The 15,234-nt window shown below is 24.8% G+C and overlaps 1 protein-coding gene across 4 annotated transcripts in view; it reads left to right on the forward strand.

The window, feature by feature from the left end:
- LOC114127018 (afadin) overlaps positions 1-15,234 on the forward strand; it is a 66,063-nt gene that overhangs the window by 11,182 nt on the left and 39,647 nt on the right. For all 4 annotated transcript variants that reach the window (XM_050202212.1, XM_050202211.1, XM_027991094.2 and 1 more), the window contains exons 2-7: positions 2,998-3,123; positions 9,877-10,075; positions 10,187-10,296; positions 10,414-10,579; positions 13,140-13,423; positions 13,502-13,655. In XM_050202212.1, coding sequence (XP_050058169.1) covers positions 3,004-3,123; positions 9,877-10,075; positions 10,187-10,296; positions 10,414-10,579; positions 13,140-13,423; positions 13,502-13,655 — 1,033 coding nt within the window. In that variant the 5' untranslated portion in view covers positions 2,998-3,003. The remainder of the gene's footprint in view (positions 1-2,997; positions 3,124-9,876; positions 10,076-10,186; positions 10,297-10,413; positions 10,580-13,139; positions 13,424-13,501; positions 13,656-15,234) is intronic.

A 15,234-nucleotide genomic window follows, 5' to 3' on the forward strand; every position in this document is an offset into this window, starting at 1 on the left:
TTTCATACTTAAAAAAACTGTCGTTTAGTAAATCACGAAAAGATAATTTATTTTATTTATAACAAAAACCAATTAACCATAGTCCTCCGATGATGAGGTTACTATAATTTCGTAGTATATTATATCAAACTATAGCTTACTTGTTAAAATAAGGTATTTTAAAATTCAAGACCGAATTATTAAAATTTAATCATGATGAGATACAACATGTGTATCGAGTTGTATATCATCAACCAAAATCGTTACTATAATTTTTTTGCAATTTTTATTATTATTAAAGTATACGTCCTTGTAAGAGTAACGGCTATTCGAAATTCTAGAAAATACATTTACATAATACATTATTGTTTTACATTCCTTAGTAGATATTGGCAATTTTGATGTATTTAAGTAATAAGTAGTATAATAATTGTAATAGTAATGTCCGAGCTGAGGGTTATTTTATGGTGAGTAGATGAGAAGATCTTTCATATTAGAAATTACGATATTCGATAAGTGAAGTGAGTAGTATGCCACGGGTGTTGCATACTTCATAATTTATAGGATCCTCCCTCTATATAAAATATTAAAATATCAATAGCTTAGTAATGAATATTCTATTCTTAGTCAGTTGATAATTAATTCTTGTGAAAAAATCGTTGTAATTCACAGGAACTGATTGTTTTTTTTATTTAATCAAGTTTATAGGTAGGTAGATCATTTTTTAAATCATTTTGCCTGGTTTCAAAAATGTGAGTTTTTATACATTTAGAAATTTAGAATATCCAGGATCGAAAAGCTTAGTTGGTATACGGATAGTTGTTAGGGCGTTTTGCTGATTAGTCAGCTTTGTTGTTGTCGACGATATTTTTGTGCCCTGGAATTCACATAAAAGAAATGTGTTTGTTATTTGATTGATTTATAAACAGTTGATGTGAATATTTCTTGCAATATCAGTTGGTTGTTGAGTTATTGTATGTTAATTAGCGTGCTTAAAGAGTTGCTTATTATAGTATTATGATACTTAATATTGTACTATTATTTTAAAACCATCGCTTAATGTTTTTTGATGTTTCAAATTTAAATTTTATAATATAAAAAAACACATGCTATGATGTTAAATTTAAGTCATTAAGTTAATTAATTAATTAAGTTAATAGGCCAACTCATTCTAATACTAAGACTAAAGTTGAATTTAACAACCGAATGCGCGTACATTTTGTAATGTTTCGCATTTGTAAGACGAAGACAATAAATGCGGGTGTGGCAAATAGTTTTAACATATTAAAAATACAAACCTGATATGTATAAACGACCATCAATACATACCTACTTAATACATTTTTGAACAGTCCCTTACCAATGTACAATTTTGAATTTAATATTTTTTTATACTTTTATCATTGATTTTAAATACTATACCTACTAATAGTTGTTATTTTTAGCAAGGTTTTTTATTGGTAATTTTAATATACAACAACGGATAATGGTTTATTATAGTTACCTAAAAAATGTTGTGATTAAGATTATTTTTTACATTTCGTAAAGTACAGCTTACATAATATATAAAAAATATTCAATGTATTGAAATAATTAATTGACTACCTTCTACATAACCAAAGAAAATATTTTTGGTGAAGCTATATTTTATAAGACTTATAAGACTTATAACTATAATATTTTTTATTATTAAAATATTACATAATATAATATTTAATATATATAATATTATACATGATTGAGCATAATATTGATATTAGGTATAATATAATATCTGTATGTACACCTATTTAGGTTTTTTGTGATGTTTCTTAATTCTTAACAATTGGGATTCTTGTCACACGCTACCATAACACAATAATGTGTGCACACCGCACATAAGTAATGTACCGGAATTTGGTAACAAAGTATGATCAGGTTTTCAACACTTCAATAAGTTATAATACGACGTGACAATAATAGCATACCTCGAGTTCTGGGTTTTGTTTCTATAGCCACACCAATAAAGAACCGTTAAGATTTTTTAAGGCTATGTATACATATAGTATGATTTTTTTACATTGCTAGGTTCTTGAAAAACTATCTACTTTAAATTTTTAACTGACATTAATTTTTTAATGTGTTATAAAATATCTGAAGTAATTATCGATATTGAATTATTTTTTATTGTTTTGTATTTCATAGCATAATAATAATATCATTATGTAGATAATAAGAAATGTTTTCAAGCTTAAGAGGTATAGTTTATGAAGTAATTTTCAAATTTTAATTTTACATTATCGTTAAAAAATAAATGCAAATATTAATCTAGTATTTATATATTACTAACCTAACCTATATAATGTAACTTGTAAGTACTATTTCTGCATTTACATATTTCTGGTATTTCTGGTATTTTATTTATTGTTTATTTTGTTGTTAAATCAACAATTGCTTTGTTTTTGATCGAAACTTGACTTTCTAAATATTGATTATTCTTGAATGGGATATGTATAGTGTATACAAATCCCGTGTATAGCATAAGTTGTAAGGGAGTTAAAGACCTCCTGTTATTTGTATAATAAAAAATAGTAACGATTTTATACAACTTTGTTTTTTAATTAGACTCTTTATTACATTTGTATACGTTGGTTAAGTTGATATTATATCGGTTTTTTTGTTTGTTAAAGTTGTTGGTGGATATTATTTTGAAAAAATAAATTATAATTCATGAGTCATAACTATAACTATAACTAAAATATTAATTTATATATCATCCTGCATAATTATAAATATATAATGCTTGTATTTTGTTTAATATACGTACATATTTATTATTATTATTCTCGTGTAATAGGTTTATACTTTATGTTATTACACAATAGCCTACGTATACGTTATGTATTCTAAAAAAAAAAAAGAGATTTAAGCCCTTATAATGAAGATCATATTATACGTATGCCTTGTTTCATACAAAATAGTACCCTGTACCCACCTTTGTTTTATCTGTGAAATATAATAGCTTTAACAATTTTTTAGGTTACCATGAATCCTGAAATGACTATGGCCATGAAAAGGCACGAAGAACGGGAGGCTCTGAGGAGCGTCATTCAACAATGGAATGCTAATCGACTGGATCTATTTGAACTTTCTGAACCAAATGAGGTAAATTAAATTAATTACTCACATACAAATTTCATAGTTATATTTACAATAATCAAGGTATTATTAAGGCTAAAATAGTTAATCTTCTTTCAATGTTAACACTTTGAATCTTACTTAGGTGAGAGGTCATGGTGAGAGTAGATCGTTGACGAGAATAATTGTTGTTATTTTAGTTAAACGTATTTAAAAACAATATATAGTCAAAACTCAAAAGTTATGTTTGTATTTTGTATTGTATGCTGAAGTTTTGTTATGTTGTATATTTTATAAATTTTACGGTCTAATGCATGAGAATAAGTACCCACAATAACAGATAGAGTAGGGTGTGCAAAGGTGCAGAACACCCTTCATTATGTATTTTTAATTTATTACAGGTATCCAAAAATTAACTTAAAAAAATTTAGTTTACAAATCTTACTTGTAATATATATCTGAACATGAAAATGTAATGTTTAGATTAAAAATATATATTTTTAAAATTATTAATGCGTAGATTGTAATACATTGTATTTATATTTTATAATCGATGGTAGTACTTATGAATTTCGGTTAATGAACTAATACTAGTTATTATACTTGAAAAATAAAATAATTTTTTGTCCATAATATATCCGGTCGTTAACCTATATGGTTATGGTTTTCAGTGGCGCAACCAGGATTTGTTCAAAGGGGGGGGGGGTCCAGGAAATTTTTTTATTTATTCTATATTGTTTTTCTGTTCTCTTCCTGAGTATACATTATAAATACATTGCATTGATTGATAAATACAATTATATTATTATACCAACTCTAATAATAATTATAATCAATACATTTTGATGAAAACTTGGGTAACTTTAAAAATATAAAATTAAAATAAATACTATGGCATGATCCAAGGGGGGGGGGGTCCAGACCCGAGGTCCACTCCCCTGGTTGTGCCACTGATGGTTTTAATTTGGTTATAAAATATGTATATAATTATATTTTATATAATAATATTTAGGTAATGGTGAAAGATATACTATTTATTATTATTTTTTTTTTTTAATTAGAAATTAAAAAAGTTATATAAATATATATAAGTAGATCAGTATAAATTTATTGGCGTTTCGAGGTATTGTATATTAAGAAAAATATGTGGCTAAAAATATATGTTTGTACGTTTATTTGTTTTAAGATCAGTAAAGCAGAATTTAATTTTATAAGTAGTTATTTTCAAGTAAATTATTTTTATTGTAGTACAACGAGAGTTCTTATTTAAACCAGACATCTGGCCTCTTGAATAGCACGTGCTTTACAAGCTTTTTTTTATTTCTAATAATAAAAAAAAAAATTACATCTTAATATAGTAATGTAATAGTAGTAGTATGTATACTCTAAATCAAAGCCTATATATTATAATATATATATACAATCAGCGCTTTATGCAGAATAATTAATAAGAATTAGAAGAATTAGTCTAAGAATTATTTAACTACCAATATACCTATCATATTATTTATCATATTATACATTTACGATTTAGAAGAGTATAGTGAATAGTTCGTGCGTAACCTCTATTGAATACGTTTGTTTATTCAATCATTTAAAAATAATTGTGCTAACATACGATGTCATTGTAAAAGGATTATCTACTCCCTTTATCTATCTAATATCTTGGTATCTACATTCTACATTTTTGTTCAATAACTTCAGTTTTTGAATTATTTTAAACATTTTTATTCTGAAATCTTCAAAAATTTGAAGTGGACAAATTAATTATAAAATATAATTTTAACTGTTGTAGGTAGGTAGATTTTTCGTTTAATATTTTATAATTTATATGAGGTAAATTAATATGAATAAACATAAATTAATACATAGGTATTTATATACGAATACATATATGATTAAACTTAACTAACATCATATTAAACAATTTTATGATGTAAATACATCAGAATATCCATTTATATTTTCTTAAAGATAATTAAAAAAATAATATTTGTTCTATTTTTAACTTCAGAGTTCAATAATTTGAAATGTGTGAATATATTTTCAATTTTTGATTCAATTTTTATTTTTTTTTACAGTATTTATGTGTAAATTGCGAAATTTTAGGTTTTTTTTTATTAAAATTAAAATCACATTGGCAAATGCAAATTTCTCGTGACATTTTTTTTTTTTTTACTACATTTGTCTTTAATAATAGTACAATGATAATAGTGATACACTAATATGTCAGAATTTTATAACTGTGATAATTTTTCAAAGGGGTGAGGAAATACAAAAGTCTCTCTGTACTGTTACACTGTAAAGGAAATTCAAATGCAATAGTTTATTTTCATTTTTCTTATTTGTTTAGAGTTTTTAGGCACTGGCTCAAACTTGTTCAGTTATAATCTAAAAAAATATTTAATATATTGTAAATATATATATATATATTTGTATAGTCATATAAAAATAAAATAATTATAATATAAAGGCTATATTTTTTGTTTTTCTGGCAACAATAAACATATCAATCATCACCTCATATATTTGAATATCCCTGTACCTATGAATGTTAAGCAAAGTCAATCTATTTAAGCAATCGTGCCCTAAGTTCGACAGAGTTTTTAACCTAAGTTGAAAAATCAAAGCATTACAAAATAATAAAATTATCAAGCGTAAGCCATAAGCAATTCATTATTTTGACATAGTTATAAAATTGACCAGTTATAGCAGATTGGTATAAGTAAATTATTACTATGATTTATCAATTCAAATTATAAAATTAAGTATAACATATTTGGTGGGAACACGTAATAGGTGAGTTGTCATAATAATAGAATTAAATTTATAATCATAGCTCCCGAACATAGTAAAAAAAAGTCTCTGGCTGCAGTTTGCACCTAACCTGTATCTTATCGGTTTTTTTTTGCCGCAGTATACTTAGACTTTTAGGAAAAGTGTAATTTTGTTGCTGTTTACTATCTGCAGGTAAATGTTTTTATAGCCCCCTTCTCAAATACGCTATTGAATTTTCGCCATGAAAGGACTGATTATCATCAATAAATATAAAATGTAAGAGATATTACAAAAATATATCTTAAATTATGTTTAATTTAATAACAATTTTGAAAATTTTTTACACAGATCAGTTTATAACGTTTTAAGTTTGTATTATTCAATTATTAAAGCAATAAAGCATTTAATTATGTAGAATACTTAGAATGCTATTAGTAAAATCCAGAGTCGTTGCCAGAATCTTTTGATGGGGAGGGCTAAACACTTTGGTAACTTGATTTATTGAAAATCAAAAACAACAAAAAAATTAACTAACACTTTTAATAATACCCTTTTTTAGCTTAAATATTCTATTATACCACTAATAACAAGAAATATATGAATTAAATATTTAAAATTTGTTAGACTATTTCTATACCTATTTTAATTTAAATATAAAAAACACGACCAATTTGGGGTGGGGGGCTATAGTTCCTTTAACCCTCTCATGGCTACGCTACTGGTAGAAACTGAACACGTTCGTATGTTTTTAAAGCTATATTTAATAGCATAATATAATATAATACTTATTATTTTTTTAGCTAGGTATAGGTACATTAATCTTAAATTTCCACTTGCAATGTAAGAAATTATGTGATTTACAAAACATAAAATTAATTTTTTTCCACTTGGTTTTATTCATAAAAACTACATTACTTATACATTCAAAATTTCAAAATAGATTACTAATTGTCTGATAGGTTCTCGGGAATATCTATAGTAAGATTGATCTCGACTTAAAGTGAACTTTCCGAGATCCGAGGATATCTTTGGGATATTATCACTTGATTTATTAATATTTATTTTTGTGGACGTATAGAAGTAAAACAATTAATACCTATTAATTATTTTAGACTATTATTTTGAACTTTTTGTTATCTAAAAATACAAATATTTATATTTATTATAAAACGTATTGATTATCATGGCATGTAATGCTTAAATTAATTTTTTTTCCAAAAAGTAAATAAAGCCGCATTAAAAACATGTATTTATAGATACTATTTTAAATTATTGGGCCAATGGAGTTATGTTATTATTATGTATCAACTTCTGTATATTAAATTTTTGTTGGACATCTGTTACATTTAAATTATGCTTGTACAATTTGCATAAATATAATATATTTACATTTTAAATAATCAATTTAATTAAATTATATTTTAATTTCGAGAATTATTCATATACATTATTATTTTTATTGAATTATTGAAGATAGTTAGACTTAAATATAATATTAACAAGATTTTAATTCGCTACCGCATTGGTCAACCAGTTATTTTTATGTTTTACTATATTCCACGTTGGCATGAAGATGACCGGGATTTGCTCGCGGAACGTCCACGGTTAATTATTATCGGAGAAGTTTCAATGGATAAATACAACGGTGAAAGAGACATTCTATATATTATTCACGTTTCAGGTCATTCATCCGATTTAACATGGTTGTGTGTGTATGTGTATGGTGTGTACACACACACACACACACTCGCACTCATAATATGTATATAAATTTCATTGAACACATTCATTGTGTACAATGTTCTGATTTCCAATGATGTGTCACATTGCATAGTAGTAGAAGACACAGTAAAGAGAAATGAAATATAATTCATAATACCTACTATGAAACGTATTCTTGATGTCATATTTGTGTACACCTTAACCTTGTCGCATTCTTCTACGTCGAAGTTTAGCAAGGTTGCGTAATTGTTATAAATAATGTAATATCTATACTTGGTTACTTGGTTAGATTGTTTGTCGATAGCTTAATATGGCGTATGAAATATCTATACTTTAATACTTGAAAGCAAAATAATAAGGTACGTGTTAACAAGTGCGAGATACTAAGTGTTACTGTATTTTGTGCAGTGTATCGTATAATGTAAAATGGCTTATCTGGGTTATAAATAGTACAAAGAAATCTAAAATGTTAGAATATACATATTCTAAATTGTTTTTTTCGAACAACTTTACTGTATGAAAAAAATAAAAAAGATGTAGTTTTGTTAGTAATAATTTGTATGAATAAATAATAATATTAATTTACAAATATCTTATTATCATAAATATGTTACTAAGTAATTTAAACTTAACTTATTAATTAATTAATTCAAAATAATTATTTTATTTTTTTAAATTATTACTTTTACTTTATTTTTTTAAATGTGTTTTGTTTATTTATTATTATTAAAGCCTCTACAACTAGGGTTATAAGCTTACATTTGTAGAATTTTACAATATTACAATAAGATTAATCCTAGTATGTATACAGGGTAGAAAAATAAATACAGCAAAAGATAAGAAAAAAGAAAAGAAAAAAAGACATAAACTAAATGCGGTTATAAAGTTTGGTTATTTTTAGAAAGTTAAAATTTTGTTGGAGTTTTCATAATCGGGTACTAGTGCTTCATACAGGTGTTATGGCATATTTAGTAAGGTTCTAGTGACTGCATAATTTCGACAATATAAAAGAACATGTTTGATGGTTAAAGCTTCTTCTTATTAATTATTATATTGTCAATCGAGTCATATTATATATTCTTAAAAATAATATATCTTAGAAATATAGTGACTCAGCATTGTATTTAATTATTACTTATCCGATCTCAATAATATTAAAAAAAATTGCACAGTTAAACATTTCATTGTAAGTAATCATTGATAAATACTTATCGTTGTATTGGGAACTGAACCCATAGCATTGTGTTAGAGTAAAGTTTGTCCACTAAATACACCCACCTAAATTATATTTCATAATCACTGGAATTTGCTGATGAATAAGATTTTTATTAATATTTTTTGTTCATTAATAAAGGCAAGCACTTGACTTTATAATTCTTATCAAGTATAATAATTATATGTAAAAGTATAAAATACAATTTTTGTTATTCGTTTTAGTATAACTTATGATTGTTTTATATTATACATAATATAGTGTTTAATTTTTAACGAGGTCATTTGTTATAAGATTCTTAAGTCAATATATTATTATTTATTATGTATAAAAATGTTTTTTGAAAATATTTAAATAAGATATGGTTGTTATTAATAAGTTTTTATAAATATGACTAAATAATGAACGTGTAACTTACAATATAATTTTAATATTAAAAAAATTGTTGTACTTATTATGATATTAAACAATAAACATGTACACATTTATTTGAATTCATGTTCTAATAACAGTTGTGTATAATATGGCAATTTTTTGTACTACACACTACTAATATTGTAGTCTTATTAGTATAGTCAGTATAGTAGCGTGTTATGTGTGGTAGTAATGTATTTTGTCGCTTTAAGTTTGTCCGTGGGAACTATAGGCAGGTGGTTTAGTAGGTATAGGTACATAAAATAATGTAGCATTCATTGAAACAATAGCCAATAGGTATGGTGTCATATTCTCCCACCAGTTAAAATAGCGTTGAAAAAGTATTTATGTATGTAATTTTATAATTTTACAAATTTCTACGATTTAAAAAATAAAATAAAATATTAATGAGTAAATATAATTGTGGTTTATTAAAATATCATTTTAAACTTAGTAATGATAATAATATGAGTAATGTTACACGGTAATGATTCATTGTTTGATATTGGGAACCACTGCATTCCGCGATGACGCATTTTAAAGTGTTCGTAACATTTACTCACATACCTATTATAGGTATATAATGACATAAAACTTCTTACATTAAATGTTAACAATTCCCATCAAATAACTATTTTACTTTTGAATTTTAGGAATTACTTTTCCACGGTGTAATGAGATTTTACTTCCAAGAACCTGGTACGGGCCAAAAAGTTGCTACCAAATGCATTCGTGTTGCATCTGATGCAACGTCACAGGCAGTTATTGAAACCCTTATTGAAAAATTTCGACCTGATATGAGGATGTTATCCGTTCCAGAATACGCTTTATACGAAATACACGAGAATGGAGGTAATTTATTTGTTTTATATGTTACTATAATATTCTTATTACTTATTACTAAATTAAAATTAAACATTTATTTTTTAACCGTTCATATCTGCATTTTTTTTGTTTGTATAGATGAAAGAAAACTTGGCGTTGATGAAAAACCATTATTAGTACAATTGAACTGGCACAAAGACGACCGCGAAGGCAGATTTTTATTACGTCGAATAGATGAAAAAACAAATGTAAATATTTATTTATTTATTTTAATATTGGTATTATACCTACTTATTGGTCAATAAAAATTTATAATTATATGCACAATATATTTAATGAATTATTGTTTTTTTTTTTAAAAAAAGATGCCTGCCGGGACGTTTCAAGAAGCGGGATCAAGTTTTAAGCGAAAGCTATCAAAACGAGAAAAAAAACAGTTGAAAAAGCAAGAAAAACTAAATCGCGCGAAAAGTCATGGTTTGAGCACAAATGATGAAAATGATGCTGGCGTTGCTGAAAAACTATACACAGGTATAATAATCGTACGATTTAATCATATTAGCCATTAGGTATTTAAAGTAAAATAAAATTATTTTTATGCAATATTATTCATTTTTTTTTTTAATTATTCAACTTCGATAAAAATTAAATTAATTTTTATTAGAAGCGTTTTCATATAGAATACGAAATTTTCTTTTCTTAGAATCTGTAATACTGTGACTATTGATTTTAAGTCAAAATATCTAGAATATTAAAGGTTAATTGATATTTCCAATGAAAACATAAGTAATTTTTAATTGCTTACATTTTTAATGTAGTCTTATCCACATATTTTAAATAACTAACAATAATAATATTTTAATCTTACTATTAAATTAAAGTACAACAATAATTAAACATTATACCTTACACGCATGCTGTTGACTCAGCGCCGGATAGAGAAGGTATCAGCTCACCGAGTTTTAGAATTTTAACCAGCCCTAAAAATGTTAGCTACCCATTTTTCAATAATATAAAGTCATTAATTCATATTTATATACATTTTTGAGCTGTTATGAGTAACAAAGTTTGGGGTATTCAAATATTTTCGATTATATATTACTAAGTCGGTCTAAATTTTAAGCGACCCACCGAGTTTAACTCGGTAACTCGCCGGGTCTATCCGGGCCTGGGCCTGTTGTCCATAATATTTCTAAATTTCTTATCATAATAAAATATTAATTGTGAAACTGATATAATTTTTTTAATTAAAATAATCAATAATCAATCAAGTCTTTTTTTAAATAAATAAATATGTATATTATATATTTTAGATCCTGAGCGGAGCGAGGAATGTATTGGTTTTACAATGATTTTTATTTCTTTTTTATTCTGTTAACACTTTTTCTCCCCCTAAACTTGCTCAAAAGTACAAGTGTAGCATATTTTCTGTAAGGTAATGTTCTTGAGCTGGTACTTTAGAGAGGTCATTTTTCGATTTTCGGAATGATACTCGAAATAAAAGCGGTTAAAGGAGAAAAAACGTACAATTTCACGATTATGTGGTGTAAAATAATTACGGCTTTGTTTATCACCGTAGAAATGAATAAAAATAAAATAAAAAAGATCCCCTTTGTCCGCTCGGAATCGGTTTTTTATCGAATGCAATCATATTGCATTCAAATCGAATACCTACAGTAAAATTACACTATCCTGTCCGAGGACCGAAAGGACGATGGACAAACAATCCACCACCGAAATGTGCTGACCTACTTTTTTATAATTAATGTTGAACCTGACAATAGTAATGATATTTAAGGGGTTCCTTGTAGGCAGTATGGTTTTTAAAAGACTGATAAGTTTTTTTATGTTTGTGGACTTTCCATTTTTTTTTTAGATATGTTTAAGAAAAGTTATCTATAAATTTATAATATTTAATATTATTCAATGTTTTGTATTGGTTTAAATAGTTTGTTATCTATATATATATATATATATAAATATTTCATTTGAGTTGTTATTTTATTCTATTTATAAAATACTTAAACATTTTTATTTTTTATAAAGAATATATTATTTTTTACTTATATTCATGCTTATTTTATGATTAAAATCTACAGTTTTCAAATATATATAACTATTATAACTATATAATGTAAATAATATAATTAACAATAATTAAAACAATATTATTATATTTTAAATTATTTTTATAAGTAATACATAAATATATGTTACATTGGTATTTAATATCTTATTAATCTGATGTGGTTAATATTATGCATATCTTAAATAATAAATACCTATATATTTAAGTTACCTGTACAAAAACTGTTCAGTCTTATTGCCAATGATCCCATTTTATCAAATAACAGTATTACCTGATTATGCATTAGTGCATAAAATAAAATAGCATGTTCAACATTATATACATTCTTTATTTCACAAATATATAAATTATAGGTATTTAATTTCAAAATTGGTCATATTCATAATATTTTCCTTACATTTATTCAAGAATTGGTCATTAATTCAGAATTTTTCCTTTTAAATTAGAATTAGGATTGTTGTAGATTTCGTTAGAAATGGTTTTTAACTTAATTCTTTTTTTGACTAAATAATAAGCTGTGATGGACTTTTTAAACACCATGCAAGATAAATTACAATATTTTAACCGGAATACATATATAACAATTAAATTATTGTTATTATTGTGGATTTATTATTATTTATAATAAACATTGTTACACTTGTATAATTTTCAAATATAGTCTTCGTTCTATATTTTCATTGTAGGTTGTACATTTAAGTTCATGTAAATAACATTCATATTAATAAACAATCTTTAATTTTTTAATTAACTTTCAATGATGATTTTTCAAATTGAGCGGTACCTATGTGATTTCTCTGGTTTAGTATGTAATCAAGCGATGATTTTTTGAGTGAATAAAAGAAAAAGTATTTTATTGTGTAAAAAGGGTTCTGAAAATTATTTCATAATAATTATTTAATGTAAATGTGTGTTAGATAATAATTTGTAACATAGTTATACATTTTTGATTTATTATATTAATTCTTAGTCCAAAATTAATGTATTATTAATTTATTTTAGAGTTACCAGAAACAAGTTTCACTCGATCAATCTCTAATCCAGAAGCAGTTATGCGACGCCGACGTCAACAAAAATTAGAAAGAAAATTACAAGCATTTAGAAGTAAAGATGGTGGCCCTGATACAGGTGGTACTCTCAAAATTTATGGTGAATCCCTCTGTAGAGATGTGCCATATAAAACTCTATTATTATCTATTAGAGATACTGCCCAACAAGTTGTTAAAGAAATGTTAGCTAAATATGGTCTAGATAAAGTGGATCCTCATAATTTTTGTCTTGTTCAGGTATAATTATATTTTTATAAAATGTTTCAATTATATATAAAAATTATTTAACTAATGTTTAATTATAATCTAACTTAGGTAAACAATGCAATCACATTGAATGAAAATAATTCTGGATTGAACAACGGAGTTTCAGAAAATAAAGAAATACTCAACAATAATAATAGGGAATATATACTTGATGATGACGAGTGTCCATTAGCTATTTTAATGAATCATCCACAAACTAGAGGTAATTAAATCACTATTATTTATTTATTTTTTTTATTAAATACTAAGTTTAAAATAATTTGGGCTATCAATTATTAGTCTTAGAATGTATAAAAAATAATGTTCTCATAAATTCATCCTCAATAAGTTTAAATAGGTAATACAATATTTAATTATATTATATAATATTATATAATACAAATTCATTTATATGCATATTTATCCCATTTTTACATAAGCTGTGATCACTTAATTATTTAGGACTTAGGTTGTTACTTAACTGAATAAAATAAGTACAAACGTGTATATATTTAAGAGTATGTCACATCTGTTTGTGTTGTCTTTATATTACAAACATTAAATTTGAGTTCATCAGAATACATTTTGTGTTGTTATCTTAAATTTTAGAGTGAATTGATCTATTATCGAACCTAAAGGTATGAAAACTCATCATTAAAGTAATTAGGAATATAACTGTTTACATTTTCTTACTCACAGAGTTGGTTTTATAATTTTAATGGCAATACAGTGAAACTTTTTAAAATAATTTTTAAGTAATTAAAAATTAAATAGAATTAGTTTTAAATTTTGTATACATTTAGGAATGGAAATTTAACAAGCTTGAATGTAATATGTGCTTATGAATTTTATAATTACATCATGTAAATTTTAAAGTGCAATACTTCATCATTTTTACATAATAAGATTTTAGTATTTTAACTAATCAAGAAATTAGTGGTTTTAAAATAATAGTTGATTTATCAATATTATTTTTATCTTTTTTTTTGGACATTAATTAGAGCTAGAAAAATAAAAGTATTCTTAACTATAGGTTAGAAATCGAATGTATTTGTTATTTTTATTCACTTTTTCATAAATTTGCATGGTAGTTATCCATACCATCTGAAAAAAGTGTGTCAAAAAATTGATAAATTTATGTGAGGTTTTTAAAATTTTTAATTTGTTCTATCTTGAGTAGATTGAGACTAGTATTTTATAACAGGAAATTCTTTTATTATACCAGCATAAATGTTATTTAGCTGGATATATTTTATCTAACCGTCACAGTTGGCATAGCAATCAAACAACAACATCGGTATTTAGTTATTTCAATTAATCGTTATTCGATTTTATCGATAATTTTTATTAACTATTTCGCGTTACAGTTTCAACCACCAAAAACATATTATGTGATTCAATGTTTTTCTATATTGCGGAGAATGTATCAGTTTTTTTTTATGAGCTTATGTTTATTAGTTTTTACTGTCGTAATTTTTTTTATATATTTAAAGATTCCACTGTAATTAAAAATATTGTGTTTTATTTCAAGTAAATTAAATTTTTTCTAGTTAGGTATTTCTATTACTTTTTTTTTAACAACAATTTCATATAAAAACAGTACTGAGAAAAAATAATGATATACTTGTTAAGTGTATCTCCAGTGAACGGTTTTTTTTTTGTTCATGTAAAAGACTCTTCACTATATGGTTTTTTCTGTTTCTTCATGTATGAAAGTATGAAACCACGTAATAATTTACATTGTATAGTTTTCTTACAGAGAACATTTTGTTTTTGGAAAACTGAATTAAAGTTTTAATGCA

Source organism: Aphis gossypii, chromosome 2 (genome assembly GCF_020184175.1).
Source record: "Aphis gossypii isolate Hap1 chromosome 2, ASM2018417v2, whole genome shotgun sequence".
NCBI lineage: Eukaryota > Metazoa > Arthropoda > Insecta > Hemiptera > Aphididae > Aphis > Aphis gossypii.